General features: G+C 41.7%; 1 protein-coding gene across 2 annotated transcripts in view; it reads right to left on the bottom strand.

Annotated features, from left to right (window-relative positions):
* Positions 1-4,502: 4,502 nt before the first annotated feature.
* CHD1 (chromodomain helicase DNA binding protein 1) overlaps positions 4,503-15,453 on the bottom strand; it is a 48,835-nt gene continuing 37,884 nt past the window's right edge. Inside the window, exons 26-37 of one of the 2 annotated variants that reach the window (XM_083702179.1) lie at positions 14,831-14,961; positions 13,426-13,564; positions 12,605-12,755; positions 11,389-11,511; positions 11,165-11,302; positions 10,179-10,436; positions 9,637-9,777; positions 8,875-9,053; positions 7,823-7,919; positions 7,611-7,668; positions 6,339-6,549; positions 4,503-5,574 (exon numbers count right to left, since the gene is read on the bottom strand). In XM_083702179.1, the coding sequence (XP_083558305.1) occupies positions 5,232-5,574; positions 6,339-6,549; positions 7,611-7,668; positions 7,823-7,919; positions 8,875-9,053; positions 9,637-9,777; positions 10,179-10,436; positions 11,165-11,302; positions 11,389-11,511; positions 12,605-12,755; positions 13,426-13,564; positions 14,831-14,961 (1,969 nt within the window). In that variant the 3' untranslated portion in view covers positions 4,503-5,231. The remainder of the gene's footprint in view (positions 5,575-6,338; positions 6,550-7,610; positions 7,669-7,822; positions 7,920-8,874; positions 9,054-9,636; positions 9,778-10,178; positions 10,437-11,164; positions 11,303-11,388; positions 11,512-12,604; positions 12,756-13,425; positions 13,565-14,830; positions 14,962-15,453) is intronic. The other variant, XM_083702180.1, reaches the window with a different exon arrangement.

The raw sequence follows: 15,453 nt of genomic DNA, 5'->3' as shown, positions 1-15,453 counted from the left end.
TGTTTGTAATGTGGTTTTACTGACCCCTGGTGGACGCCAGCATATGACACGCGAGACGATGGGTAATGCTCATAAGGTCTGTGTGATGCGGCTGGGCTACAAGGGTTTTTTCTAGCGCCAGCTCCATTGTGCCAGGGCAACTTCCGCCCTCCTGCGTGTTAAGAAGATGGAATGCAGCCTTATCCTGAGCCAAGGCATAGGGCAGTTTTGTTCCGCACTGTCTACATTGGCACAGGATCTCAATGGATCTTGTGATCCCAGGGATTTGGACCTGTTTTTTGTTCAAGTGTTCTCTGCTGCTGCACTATGGCCTTTCCCAGTAAGGTAACCATGGAGGGTTAAGTCCAGTCAAAGGGGACTGTGGGGTTGCTGCACTCATCTCGCTTTCAGGCCAAGGGAGCTGCCGTTTGTCCACAGACAGCTTTCCAGGTCATGTGGCCAGCATGACTAAACCACTTCTGGCGCATCGGAACACCATGATGGAAACCAGAGTGCACGGAAACGACGTTTACCTTCCCACCGCAGCAGTACCTATTTATCTACTTGCACTGGTGTGCTTTCAAACTGCTAGGTTGGCAGCAGCTGGGACAGAGCAATGGGAGCTCACCCCGTCACAGGGATTCGAACCACCAACCTTCCAAGAGGCTCAGTGGTTTAGACCACAGCACCACCTGCGTCCCTCTTTCCCAGTAGCAGCCAGCTTTCCAATGTGATTCACTGCTGAACATGTAGGAATCTCTGTTATATAGAATCAGGCCATTAGTCATTCTGGCTCAGTTTTGTTGACATTGCCTGGCAGTGACTGTTCAGGGTCTCACACAGGGATCGTTCCTCAGCCCTACCTGGAGAAATGGAGAATTGAACAGATCCTTCCCATGCAAAGGACCCCATCAGTGAGCTACATCCCCTTCCCCTTCATAGGATTACAATGTCTTATGCTATAAAGGCCAGCATACTAAAGTAAAAAAGTTACTGCAGGCATCTGTAAGAATTACAACTCATCCTCAGCAGTACGTAAATTGCTTTTTTAAAAATAATAATACCATAATTGTGTTTTATTTTTCATGGTTCCAAGTCATTCTTAAAAAAAAAAAAAGAACATGGAATCACTTTGTTGTGTTTTTTGGTTCCACCTTTAGAAGCCTTTCAGCAAAAAATTTTTTTGTCATTATAAAGTTGCTTGCACATACTATACTGCAAAGAATGGTTGAAATGAAAGGGCAGTGGCACCACACAAGCTCTTTATGCGATTGTTCACTGACAATAACTCATTTGTTTGTGCTAAGGACAAAATGAGCTTTACCTTTAGACTGCTTCAGCTAGGTCTACGGAAGGCCTCTACATGTGCAGAGAATTGCGGAGAGAACATGGTTCTTTTTGCCACAACTCATTGGAATCGAGACAAGAAAACCTGTGATTCGGGCTTTCCCCATGCTCTCGTTAGACAGCTTGACCCGAGTAAGATTTAGCTCCCCGCCCCGCATTAGATGACGAGCAGATTCCTTGTTGGATTCCCACAGGGATCTGGTTGGCCACTGTGAGAATTACCGTAAGATGCTTGAACTAGATGGGCCATTGGCCTGATCCCAGCAGGCTCTTATGCTGTATCCCTGGACAACAGTAAACATGAATGTATGCTCAACGTAATGTACAGTGGTACCTCAGGTTACATACACTTCAGGTTACAGACTCCGCTAACCCAGAAATAGTACCTCGGGTTAAGAACTTTACCTCAGGATGAGAACAGAAATTGCGCAGCGGCGTCAGTGGGAGGCCCCATTAGCTAAAGTGGTGCTTCAGGTTAAGAACAGTTTCAGGTTAAGAACAGACCTCCGGAACGAATTAAGTACTTGACCTGAGGTACCACTGTAACACGATTTTTGACACGTTCGGTTTAATCCAGGCCTGCTCATACCAGTTGCCTCTGCCGGGACTAGGTTCAGTCACTAATTCTGCAGTCACGGTGAAGCACCAGAAAATCCTGATAATGTGGCGAGCCAATTTGATTCCCTCCCTCCCTCCCTCTCTTTCTTTTTTTTTCTTTTCCTTCTCCTCCTGCGATGAGGCTACATTTCAATATTTTAATGTTCCATTATTTTAATGTTGTATTTTATTTTTGTTTTTAAGTTGTAATCATTCATCTTGTTTTTATTATTGCTTGTAAGCCGCTCTGAGCCCGGCCTTGGCTGGGGAGGGTGGGGTATAAATAAAAAATTATTATTATTATTATACAGGGGCCCAATCCCCACTGCCTTATATATGAGGATTGCCTGGGTTCAAAAGCCCAGTGGCAACCAGTACTACTGCATCTCAGACAGACATATGATTTGGGTTCCACAGCATTGTCTCTCGCAACCAGAAAGAAGAGAACAATGCCATTACTCACTTTTATCACCTTTGCTTCTAAAACATTTGTAGCAATTCAGATCATTTCCCTAAAGTCCATTTATAGTTCAATGTAATGCATGCTTGAACACATCTGCGACTCTTCTTGTTTTTGACTCTGTTCAACAGCATTCCGCTCAGCAAGAACACTGGATCCCTTCATATTCTTACAGATTGCAAGATCTCCTGGGGAATCTCCAATTTCACTTTGCAATAATCACATAGCGCTACCATCCAAAGTTTGCATTGTTGCCAAATCATAACAACCAGCTTTTCAGCTCGGATTCCTAGAGCAACGTAAGAATTTAAAATCAACAAAATTATGAAAGCAAATAGAAAAGGGGGGGGGGTCTTTAAAGGTTTAGGTAAATAAAATGCTCTTCCCCATGTGATTAAAAAAATGCAAAGAGCTGACAGAAAGCATTTCAAAGATGGCAAGCCATAGCTTAACTGCCATATCACTACTGCCACCTGCTGTTCTGCTTGTGACACTACAAGCAAGTTAGCCTGGGCTAGTTTCATCCATTCTCCCGAGATGGAGAACTCTTGGTACCATCTGACAAATCCTCCTGCAGCCAATTCCTTGTACTCCCCGAACAACCTGTCCTCTCCATTCAAGGTGGACAAGTTGTATAGATAAAATTGACTTCAAAATTACACAGCTCAGTCGGTTTTATGCTTTTCTTCGCAGCTTCTCTTTGTTCTTGGTTTCACTTGGATAAATCATTTCAATATCCCGGTCCGCCCCCCCCCCCCCCCCGGTCACTCACGTTGCTGAATCTGTGCTGAATTTACCAAAGTTCACCTGTTGCCAACACAATCATAGCTCATCAAACTGCAGGTCAGTGAAAAACAGCAGCTTGCAAGAACCTGTGAATCCAAAATGTAGGAATTGCGAGTCTGAATAAAGCAGAATTTGCCAATTACGCCTCAGCTAATGAGAAATATTTTCAGGTTTTAAGCACTCAAGAAATTCCATCCATCTCATCAGCAGTGGCTGAGGCGACTCCCTCACTAAATCAGCAGTTAAATTAAAATGCATCTACAGGAGTAGAAGCCAAACCCTCTTCAGTAGCTTGACAGAACATTCTGAATCCAGTTTGCTGCATACATACTCCATGTGCATTAAAACACAGGGACTACTCAGAATGGTGTGTCATTTTATATTCACTATATAGTTGGCACGGCACCCCTGCTAAACCCTTCATACAGCATTTCTCAAACTACATGAGCTTCCAGTGTCACTCTTACTCCCATTTCACAAGCATGAACTTGAAAGGGCCCAAGACTATTCAGTATATTCAGAATTCAGCAAGGATGTAAACACAAGCTGTCTAGAACAAAACTTACAATACTCATCTGCCAGGACTTGGCCACTGTCTTCCAGAATTAGAAGCGGGGGACCACCTGCCCCCTTTGCTTGAGTCTCCATATTTATAGCAGAGTAGTGAAACATCTGGGTTGTAGTCTTCTCCTCACTCCAGTACAGAAGTACCATGGATTAAATTAACAATGTTGATTCAACCAGTTAATTCTGGAACGTGCCTGCTCCGTAATGGTAAGCATCTATGGTGACTACATATGTTTTTAAATTTTAATTTAAGTAGTATGAATATAGTCAGTACTGTACCAACCAGTAAAATTGCTGTATCGAACCAGAGCATATTTATAAATTGGCACTGAGGGTAAAGTAAAAACATTAGCCAGGGGTCCTGATTCAGGATACATTTCGAAGTTGCATTTTGGTACTGAACAAGTTGTCAATCTCAGTCCTTAGGGAGCAGCAGAAATAGAAATCTAAAGTAACTATGTACTGCTTAGTCTTGCTAAAATGAATTATCTCAAACTAATTGAAATTGTGATGGCCAGTGTTTAAACACTGATGAAAATTTATTGAAATGACTATGCATGTGCAATCTTCAAATCCATGCTCACTTAGTGAGACTTGTTTATGTTATAAAAACAAAATCCAAGCATCACTCGAAGTTCTCACACTACAACATCAAAGAAGCAGAATTTTAGTTTTTAAAAGGCTAATCAATAATTTAAGTAAAATATCTTATTATATAGCTATGGTAAAGAGGTTACTTTTTCTCAGTTTTAGTCTGAACAATGACTCCGCATCAGATATTTTATTTTAGAAATTAATACTTTTTCACATTTGAGGAAGGTAGGCCAAGTCTGAACGGAAATGTCTGGGGGAGGGGGGAGGAGAAGCTCATTTAATTAATTTACAATAATTTACAGCCATTTTGTAAAAGGGCATTACAACTGATCAAACTGGGGAACATGTGGCTATTTTACAATTATAGGTACAGAATTTAAATATTCAAGCTTGTGATGAAAAAGCGGCAAGGTGGTCGCAGTGTACAATGTAAACAAGTAGCTTTGGAAAGTGAAGAGAGTCCTTGAATCTTTATTTTTTTTAAAAAAAACAACAACCTCTTGATTCTTTCCTGAAATATGATCACAGGTCAACATGTAAATGCTCATCTAAAAACATAATTTAAATTGTGTTCAGAATAAAACCACTTCGATGAGGAGGAGTTCAGATTAAGATCCAGTCTGAGTGGGGCAGTGTTGAGGTCCCTGTAAAAAGTAAACATATTTTCTTTAAAAAAATGCACTACAACATTTGTAGCACAGTGCAGCATTAAAACTTTAAATACAAAAATATTTTCTCTTCTGTTGGGATAATAGACCTAGCATACTGGAAAGTAGTAACAATACTGCTACTCATAGCACATACGGTCCATGTCTTTCAAGTCATGTAAGGCAATTGCTGTGTTAGTTTATTGTGTATGGCAAAAAAAAAAAAAAAAAAGTCCAGGAAATGTTAGTCTTTGCTATGTCTTCCGGCTACTCCACATATGTTCCGGTGTACTTTTGTGATCTGATGAATGTTCAAAAGGAGATCTGTGTCCTAAGGGAGATCTGGAGTCATAAGCTCTCTGATCTAATGGTGACCTAGGACCGCTGCTGGAAGCTCTGTGGTCCATTTGCCAGTCCGAGTGATACCTATAGTCCCTCGAAGATTTATGATGGCTGTAGTCTGAACTGGATCGATGGTCTAAGTGTATCCGATGATCAGAGTGTGACCGACTGTCTTTTAAGCTTCCTTCCAGACTGGACCTGTGATCTCTGCTCCTATGGTCATCTAGCTTTCTGTGCTTTCCATCACTGTAGTATCTGAAACACAAAATAAATACTAGTAGAAGCTATCTTAAAAGAGTAGGCCTTGCAGAAACGTAACAGGAGTTTTTAAACACACACACACACACACACACACACACACACACACAGACACTCCTTCTTCTAAGAACAAAACAATAAAAGATTCCTGAAAACTAAGGGGAAAAAACCAACCGATTCTAGCATCCTGGTGTGCTCTGAGAGGTGGACAGGATAGCACAGCATAGCATTGCATCACTTTTCTCTCTTAGCAATGCAACTGAACCAAACTACAGGTGACATTAAACTTTCCCCTGCATGGACCACTTGAAAACTGCTATGGGAGCCGATGGACCTTTTAATGTTCTATCTGCCTGTTGCTGAAATTGTAATGTGCTATGTATGACTTTTATGCATATTTTTACAGACATGCCACAGATCGCCTGAACTAAAGCTTGTGGACCAGTTTGGGGGCCCTTGCATGAAACAGATGTTTGCATCTAACCTGCTGATCTTTTAAAATGCTAACTGCATCAGTTGTGGGGTTTGCACACCAACAAACTGCAGCCCTATCACACTCTTGGCCACCCCTTTTCCCAAATATAAAACCACAAATAGCAGTGCGTTCAGACATGTATTATCATCATGCATGTTTTCGCCCTACACACAGCCAACAGTTTCTGAGCAAAAAGTCCTAATCATCTCGTTAGTGAGAAATATTGCAGAAGAACTGTGAAGTAATTGGGAAAACAGGGTTATGTGGATGGCTGTCACAAACTCACCTGCTATCCTGTTTATAGTGATCCCAATCTCTATGATCTTTTCCATTGCTGAAGCTGGAATAAGGCCTTTTCCTAGACTCACTTTTCTTGTAGGTATCTCCGTGAAGTCTGTCTTTGTGATGATCGTGATATTGTGATAAGTGTCTGTCAGAGGAATAACTGTCTCTGCTACTATCGTCATGATTCGTATTCTCTTTTAGGCGTTCCACATCTGCTTAAATGAAAGTACAGAGGTTTGTTTAGCTGTAAATAGGCAACATAAATTACCAGCTGAATGTTTTCGAGATCAGCAAATGGGCTGAAAAAGTGAAGAACTAAATTAAGGTATTTAAATAATCCATTTGACAACATTTAAACAGAAGACATTTGCTTTTCCCACACATTCTAAGCCTGATTCAAAAGCACTGAAACTTGTAGCCTGAGCCTTAACACCCTTAGTTGTAAAGAAGTCTCACCAATTCCCAATGTTCTCATGGCTGGCTGTAATAAACTGAAATTCATAATGAGAACTACCGATTTGCATGCATTTTAATGATTTGAGTAAATTGCAGGCTAATCTCAAGACTTGTTGCTCAAACAAATAATTTATACATGCCAACTGAGATAGCAGTACATTGCTACACACTGATATGATGCTAGCTTCACTCACATAGGTAAAGGTAAAGGGACCCGACTCTGGGGTTGCGGCGCTCATCTCGCTTTATTGGCCGAGGGAGCTGGTGTACAGCTTCGGGGTCATGTGGCCAGCATGACTAAGCTGCTTCTGGCAAACCAGAGCAGCGCACGGAAACACCATTTACCTTCCCGCCGGAGCGGTACCTATTTATCTACTTGCACTTTGACATGCTTTCAAACTGCTAGGTTGGCAGGAGCAGGGACCGAGCAACGGGAGCTCACCCCGTCGCAGGGATTCGAACTGCCAACCTTCTGATCGTCAGGTCCTAGGCTCTGTGGTTTAACCCACAGTGCCACCCGTGTCCCTGCTTCACTCACATACACATATGCATGTTTAGGCAGCTCTCACAGCCCCCCAGGTTTCATTCAGAGAACACGCCTGTCTTTCAGGGACTACACCTTTCCCCTCAGTCCTTCCCCCCTCCAGTCCCCAATTCTTTAGGTGGGGTGGCTTGGAGAGCTGCTGGGGTGAGGAGTGGGGAAGTCAGTTTCTAGCAGCTCCATTCATGCAATTTTCTCTACATCGAACCTACTATCTAGAACGGGAACTATTTGTTTATTGTATAAAATTTAGCATCCCAACACTGAGGTTCTTACCTGGATTTCTAATCAAATGTGTATTCACACTGCTGCTGATATTCTGGTCATTGTGTTGCTGGGGGAAAAAATAAGGAAATTTTTAATTACCAAATTAAACTGAAATAATAAAGTTCCAAATATGTCTCATTTGCATGAAGTACTAATACCAATGTTAGAAGAAAACAGGTAAAAGCTTATTTATTCTGTACTACTTGGCAGTCTATTAATACCTGTGTTTCTTGGCGTTTTTTAATTGCATGTTTGTACAATTTGTGTAGCTTTCTGGCATCAAATTCTGTAAACTTTGAAACAAAAATCCACAGGTTTCTAGAATGGAAGAGAAAAAGTGGTTTAGTTTTCTAAAAGATCATTAGCACGTCACGTTCCTGGTTCTACAGCACATTATTTTACTTGTACGGCACTATCACTGTTATTGCTTTTACTATTATGAAGTGAATTGCATCATATTAAAAACAAAAAATAATTTTATAAGTAACTCTGAAATAGTTACACATATATAAATCTGCACAGCAAAGTATACCTCAAGCTAGTCAGAGATATAATAGAATTGAGCCTCCATCTAGTGGTTAGTATACAGACTGCACTATGATATAGCAGCTATGTAGCTCTGTTGGTTCACACAACTTTAAATTAAAATATAATTCAGCTGTCATCTTGCAAACTGTAAATGGGCTGAACAAATTTTCTTCAATCCATATTTATTACTTTTCCCTCCATGTGGCCATAAAGAGTAGGCAATTAAAAACAAAGTGCCTAGGCATTAAAAAACCTAGCTAGGCAGCAAACCATACTGCTTTTCTAGTACACCCATAAAAACTGAATAGTTGAACCTTATGTACAAATGGGGCATCTGTACACATAAGCGTTTTCAGAAGACTGTTTTTCTGGATCTCTTCTCTCCGGTAACTGCAGGAATTTCAGATGTATGAACCCATGCTGAACCTTCTCAATAGGTTTCATTAATTTGTAAATTGAAGATGCTATTAGGAATCTCCATGACAGGCTCTGACACTCTTTTGCCACCTCCACCATCGTAATTACAAAGGCTGCTTTTCACCTCATAACAGAGAGAAGTGGCTGGTCCTCATCAAAGAAACGGCTGGCAAAAGTTTAAGTAACCTCTCTCTCTCTCATGATAACACCTCCAAGTGCTTTTCCACAGGTTGGGAAATACATTTTTTTGCAAAATAGAGGTTTTGCCCATAGGTGCTAACAGGGGCACTTAGAAGACAGACTTTTTCCTTCCCCAGAGATTACTTACTTTCGCCACTGCTTTATTTGTTCAGGATTTGTGTATTCTTTTAGACACTCCGTAATATGATCTCCAATTTTGATAAGACACTGTCTAGTATGTTCTAGTTGTTCCCTTTCTGAAAGACCTTTCTCTGGTCTATCCAGCTGTTTCAGTGCTGCTTTGACAGGCCTCATTCTTTCTTTACACTGTAAAAATAAAGAAATATTCAGAGATCTGACATTCTATCAACATAACGTGACATTTATAGACACTAGACATCTATAACATGAAGATTCTGCCCACCACTCTTGCTTTTACTGCGTTTTCTAAGAAAATGCAATTTATCACCAATTTAGCCTTCTGGTAGTGGCACCCACCCTGTGGACTTCCCTCCCATCAGAGCTTAAGGAGATAAATATACAACTTTTAGAAAACTTCAGAAGGCAGCCCTGTATAGGGAAGTTTTTAATGTTTGATGTTTTATTATGCTTTTGTATTTGTTGGAAGCTGCCCAGAGTGGCTGGAGCAAACCAGATGGATGGGCAGGGTACAAATAAAATAATATTTAAATTTTATATGGAGCATCAAACTTAATGATCCATATGAACATATAAAGCATGGTTTAAAACTTTTTAAAAACAGTTTGCAGAGTACAAACTGGGTAGCCATAATCTTTCAAGAGCTATATTTAACCGACGACCTAATGAACGCTTTTTCTGCTAACAGTGAATCACATGCCTCATGCCAATTAGTATGACCAAATGACAAAATATTATGAAGAAGTCTTACAATACTGAATGTCTTCTGATCCAGTTCTTCAGATTCTTCAGATATAGGAACTGGCTCACTACTTGCTGTTATATGAACAGGAGTGTCTGCCGAAGGCGATTTCTTGCTTTTGTCTTTGCTTTCAGATTTGGACTCATTCATCTAGAAATTAAGAGATTGAAAATTTCTGAAGTGATGTGCTAAATATTCACTTCATTAAAAAAAATCATATACTGCTTGATTGCGGAAAAACCAAAAACCACCATTGAAGCAGAGTGATGTACATTAAGCTAAAGCAGCATTTCACATATAACATATCTAGACTGGGTACACAATGATGTTACTAGATAGCAAAATGAAGCATACAAGGCTTTTCCCTTCCTTTTGAGAGCTTAGTCACAATTCATGTGAAGAATACAGGAGAGCAAGGAAGTTCCACCCGTTTCTGACTTCTGCATCAGGCCTACCTCCCCTTCATACCCCACCCCTACAGGAGAGGAACTAAAAACACAGCATGCTTATTATGGGCACAAGGTGGTCTAATATGCCTCTGACTTAATTACCTTCTCTTCTTTTACTTCTTTCTCTCTCTGCATGTACTCTTTTGCTTTACTTTCCTTCTTCTCTTTTGCATCTTTTTCCCTTAATTCTTTTTTGTCCTCTTTTTCTTTTCTCTCCCTTTTCAGCTCCCTCTTGTTTTCCTTGGCCTCTCTTTTGTCATCAGCCTCCTTCTTCAGGACAATATCCGCATCAGATTTTTCTTCATTTTCTTTTTCTGCTTTTATCTTTTTGCTTGGATGTTTTACTGCAGCCATTTCATCCTGGAACATACACGCATGTACATCAAAATGCTAATTTAAGAAGTTCAGATATAAATATTAGAATCATTTAGTACTTGGTCATTTCTTTTGGTGACATATCCCTCCATTCAGTTCTATTGCCAAACTTTTGTTTGCCACAGCTGCTCCTTTTTCACCTACACATTCAATGGAGCAGAGGTAGATGGAAAAGAGAGCTTCAGCAGACTGGTGCACCCACTTCCAATTTAAATTCAACGTTCAGTTTGTTCCACTTACTGTCGGTCTCTCATAGGAGCCTCCCAGAGCTGGGTAAGAAGACAGGCAGAGCTTAGAAACTCTCTGCCTCATGTGGGAGGCAAGGCCCACTCGGCTCCAGAAAGGTGGGGTGGGGTTCTGGGGTTGTTCTGGCTATGCGCGGTTTTAGCTGTACGCTCAATCCCTGGAACCTAATTACCATGCAAGGTGCAAGTTGTCTGTTATTTGCCCAATCAATTTGACTCTGGCCATGTTTCAGCTGCTAGTGGTTCAAGTCAAGAGAGCTAGTTCACCAGAGGGGTGAAGTCACAAGATGAAATGTCATCTGAATTTGTTGTGGTCTGAGGAAAACCACTATTTTCTCCAGTACAGCCCCCTGGCTGAAATATGGGGGCTATCTGAGTGATAAAACTTCAAAATGGCCAATCGAACAAATAAATCTAATGCTTAAAAATTACTACTTTTTGCAAAAATTCAAACTTCTCGATATTCACCTTACTATCTTCCTCTTCTTCCTCCTCAGACTTATCTGAAGGTGGTGGTGATGTGTCACTCTTTGTCTCCTCCTTAATTTTTGCTGCTTTTATGGTCTTACTCTTCTTAGTTCTCATTTTCCTTCTTTTTGAGCCTCCCTGAATATCAGAAAAGTGTCATGTTAGATATTTATTCAAGTTCAAGTAGGTGCACTTAAAAAGGTAATACACAGAAAATAACTTACCGCCCCAGATAGTCTTTGTGCTTCCTTCCTTGCAAGATCCTTACCGAGTAATTTTATGAGGTAGTCTGCACGGGTCTGCAACTGTTTTGCTTGGGGTTTCTTATCTGGATCATCTGGTAGAATCTGAAAGGGCAATTTAAGATTTTTTTTTTTCCAAGTACAGAGAGTTTTATCAGCTTGATGGATAAGATTCACTAAACTGGGAAAAGCTGTCTGAATCTAGATTCTTTCAGCACAACTTTCTTTTTCTTACCAAAAATGGAACACAAGAGTTCTTAAAAGCCCTGGTTTTCACCTCATCCCTAAAGATATCTAATGAAGGTGCCAGGCAAGGCTCCCTAAGGAGAGCATTCCACAAACAGGGAGCCACTGCAGAAACGGCCTGTTCTCATGTTGCCACCCTGTGCACCTCTCATGGAGGAGGCACACAAAGAACAGCCTCAGCTGATGATCGCAGGGTGAGTCAGTTCATATGGAGAGAGGGGGTTCTTGAGGTACCGCAGTCCCGAGCCATTTAAGACTTTACAGGTAAAAACCAGCACTGGAAGCTAATTGGCAGCCAGTGCAGTTGACCCAGGATCATGGTAATATACCCAAACTGTCTTGCCCTGGTGAGCAATCTGGCTGCCGAATTCTGTACAAGCTGAAGTTTCTGAACCATCTTCAGAGGCAGCCCCACATATAATGCATTGAAGTAATCTATCCTAGAAGTTACCAGAGCATTGATAACAGAAGTTAGGTTATCCCTGTCCAGATAGGGATGCTGCTGGGCCATTAGCTGAAGAGGCCACATGAGCCTCAAGCAACAGCAATGGATCCAGAATTACCCTCAAGCTTCAGAAGGCGTGTAACGCCATCAAGAGCAGGCAACCTCCCACCCACACTGTCTAGGGAACCGCCCAATAAGTGCCACAATCTTATCTAGACGGAGCTTCAATTTGTTGGCTTTCATCCTGTCCATTAGAAAGGAAAGACAAAAATAATGAACCAGTAACAAAGGAAGCCCTCTGTAAAATTTTCCAGGGATACCAAGGGAAAACTAAAAATATAAAAGACTAAAGTGGGAATGCAGAGTGTGAGAAATGAGATACAACAGTCAGTCTCATCTAAATGTCTCAAATCAGAATACAGTCCACTTGGCTACCACCGTAACCATTCAACCAGCAATTTTTGATCTCCTGAATAACATTATGTTCAGACAGACGGCAGGACTTACCTTGTGTGTCAAGTTGAGATCTGGGTCCATTTTGATCATTTCCCAGCTACCATATCCATATTCATAGATGCCTATTAGAAGATTAGAGTCATCTTCCCTGCCCCAGTCTATATCGAAATGAGCAGCCTTAGTATGACAAGGAACGGTGTATCTAAATGAAAAACAATAAGTTCACAAGCTATTTGTATTACCTCTACTGGCAGCTAGATACTATATAATCATTAGAAAAAGGAAGCAAAACAGAAGTTTAATGGCACTCTTCCTCTAAAGAGTTCCCTCTCATTTTATGGTTCCCTCTCATTTTATTTTTACATCAGTGCTATGAGCAATAGTGACCCATGTGTGGGGCAAGCCATGGTGTTACCCCCTGGTACTGCTGCAAATTACCTGGAAGGGCTGGGGGGGGGGGAGGGAGAGAAACTTAGTGACAAAACTGTGAAGGCACACTGGTGAGAGTGCCATACTGACTCTGTTGGTCCATCTGCATAGCCTTGACCTCGCCACGCCTCTGCCCAACCCCCTCCCAGGTAAGTTGCAACAATGCTGGTATCAGAAAGGGGGCTCTACCAAATAGGCCATGAGTTCCTGAACAGTCAGGCACTCTAACCACTATTCGACACTTGCTCTGCTCTTCATAGGTCTCACTCCTCTGATCTGTGCATAAGAGTGGCTAGAACAGGAAAAAAGCTAGATCAGCTGTGGCAAAAGCAAAGGTTGCTGTTATGTGAATGGAGATATTCAGACTCCTGAACAATGATGTGGTCAGAACTCCCTAGCAACATACACCCCCCCCCAATCAAAATAAAACAAATGTAACAAACCTCTTCCTTTCCTCTGGATCGGAAGGAATGGATTTGTGTAATGGTTCCAGCTCTTCTTCATGAGAGATGACTAGTTTTGCATTTACCTGCACTCCCGATATTCGGAACGTTGGGCCTTTAACTTTTCCAAGTCTACCCCCTTTCAAATAAGAATATAAAACAGGTAAATGTTAGATCAGTTTTATGCATCTCTATTCCAAAATATGAAGGAACTAGATGCCCTTTCAACATGAGGTCACTAGAAGGAAGAGGTAATCAATACAAATGTGCTTCAAGGGCATGAACCAACAATGTGCCAGATAGGGGGGGAAAAGCAACAAGTAGTGCTGCTGACATGGACTAACAGTTTCAGGTCAAGTGAAGAATATGGCCTCACTTATACTTCACACATCTATGTAAATCTTATCACAACATAACTTAATCCATTAATTGGTAACATCCAGCTTTTGTGCTTCAGCCAAAAAGGCACCCAGAGCAATTTAAAAAACAAGCAAATTACTGTCCTGAAGTTTATAACCTACACCAGAGGTTTTCAACCTTTTTGAGTCCATGGCTCCCTTGACCAACTACATTCTTTCTGTGGCACCCCTGTGGGGCCCAGGAGCCCAGATATGTCACCCCTCATCTGCAGAGCTGGCAGCCTGTCACCCCTTTTTTGAACACCTTCCCTTGTGGAGCGTTCCCTCAGCCTCCTATCCCCTCTCCTTGGGAGACCGCTGGGCAGCCGCTGCAGCAACAAACAGCTGTGCAAGCCTTTGGGAGGCAGAGATTCGAGAGGGCATCAGAGGAGGAAGGGAAGTGAAGAGGGACAGAGGTCAGTGTTGCCAGTGGCACCCCTAACCATCATTCAAGGTACCCCATGGTGCCATGGCACACTGGTTGAAAACCACTGATATAAACAGACACAAGAGAAAATGAAAAAGGAATGGGGGGAGAGATTGGGGGCTGGGGAAGCAAGACCAGGCTCCAGTTTTTAAAGTGCTTATGAAAACAGGCTGATTTGGAAACAGTTCAGGAACAGAAGGAGCTGGTCTCTAGGCAGTTAATGGAGGGCTCTGTATCCCATCTCCTGCTCTCTCCTGCTTGCATCTGAAGAAGTGTGCATACAAACAAAAGCTTATACCCAGAACAAACTTGGTCTCTAAGGTGCTACTGGAAATTTTATTTATTTGTACAGTTATGAGTATAGCTGGTTTGGAGCTAGGAAGAAACACCAGAACAATCATGGGAACTACTGCCAATCCCTTATCTCTGTTCAAAGGCTGTGTTTGTCCACTCAGGAACATAGCCAAGGAAGGTTGGGGCTGCTTGTGTGGGCAGAAAAAGAAGTGCCACAGGAGCTCACTTCTTTAGCTCTTGGCATGGGTTGTAAGCAATCTCTCCCTCCGCCCCCTGGAAGCTGTACCTGCTCTTTCTTGTCCAGAAGAGATGTCCTTTAAAGCCTTGATACATCCATTATGTACCAGCTCTCCAAGCCGTCTGAGGTCTGTCTCAGATTTATCGACTAATTCAGCATCTCTTGCTATGGCATCTAACCTGCAACAGAGCAGAAGTATCATAGCTCTCGTATCAGTATGTGAGAAATGAAAAACAGAATATGCATTAATGCTAGACACAGTATTTATACAACCTTCTTAATGAGGAAATTCAAGACGTCAACCCTCCCCAATAGCCTCTTGCAGTAGCACTCCCTGGTAGTCACAGCAGACAATGGGTGCATATTATTATTATTTTTTAAAAAAATACCAGTTCTACCAGGTGCTCTAACAAGCACACTTGTTATTTGGTCACTCAGCATACTGCACTGGCAAATTCCTTATCCATTGTTCTGGCAGCGGCTGATCTGCCCTCAGCAATATGAGTAGATTCCTCCCACCCCAAGCTTCTAACACACCCAGTAGGAGCCCGCTGCTAATTTCAGAGAAAGAGGGTTTGATTAGACATAGTCCCTTGCTAAGTGAGTAATGTAAATTAGCTTTAGGACAATTTTTCTCTCTTTCTAAAACACACACTCTGTGTTAGAAAAAT

This window comes from Podarcis gaigeae, assembly GCF_964106915.1.
Source record: "Podarcis gaigeae genome assembly, chromosome: 11".
Lineage (NCBI taxonomy): Eukaryota > Metazoa > Chordata > Lepidosauria > Squamata > Lacertidae > Podarcis > Podarcis gaigeae.
Note: the sequence above shows the minus strand (reverse complement) of the source record. Positions and strands in the feature narration are given on the sequence as shown.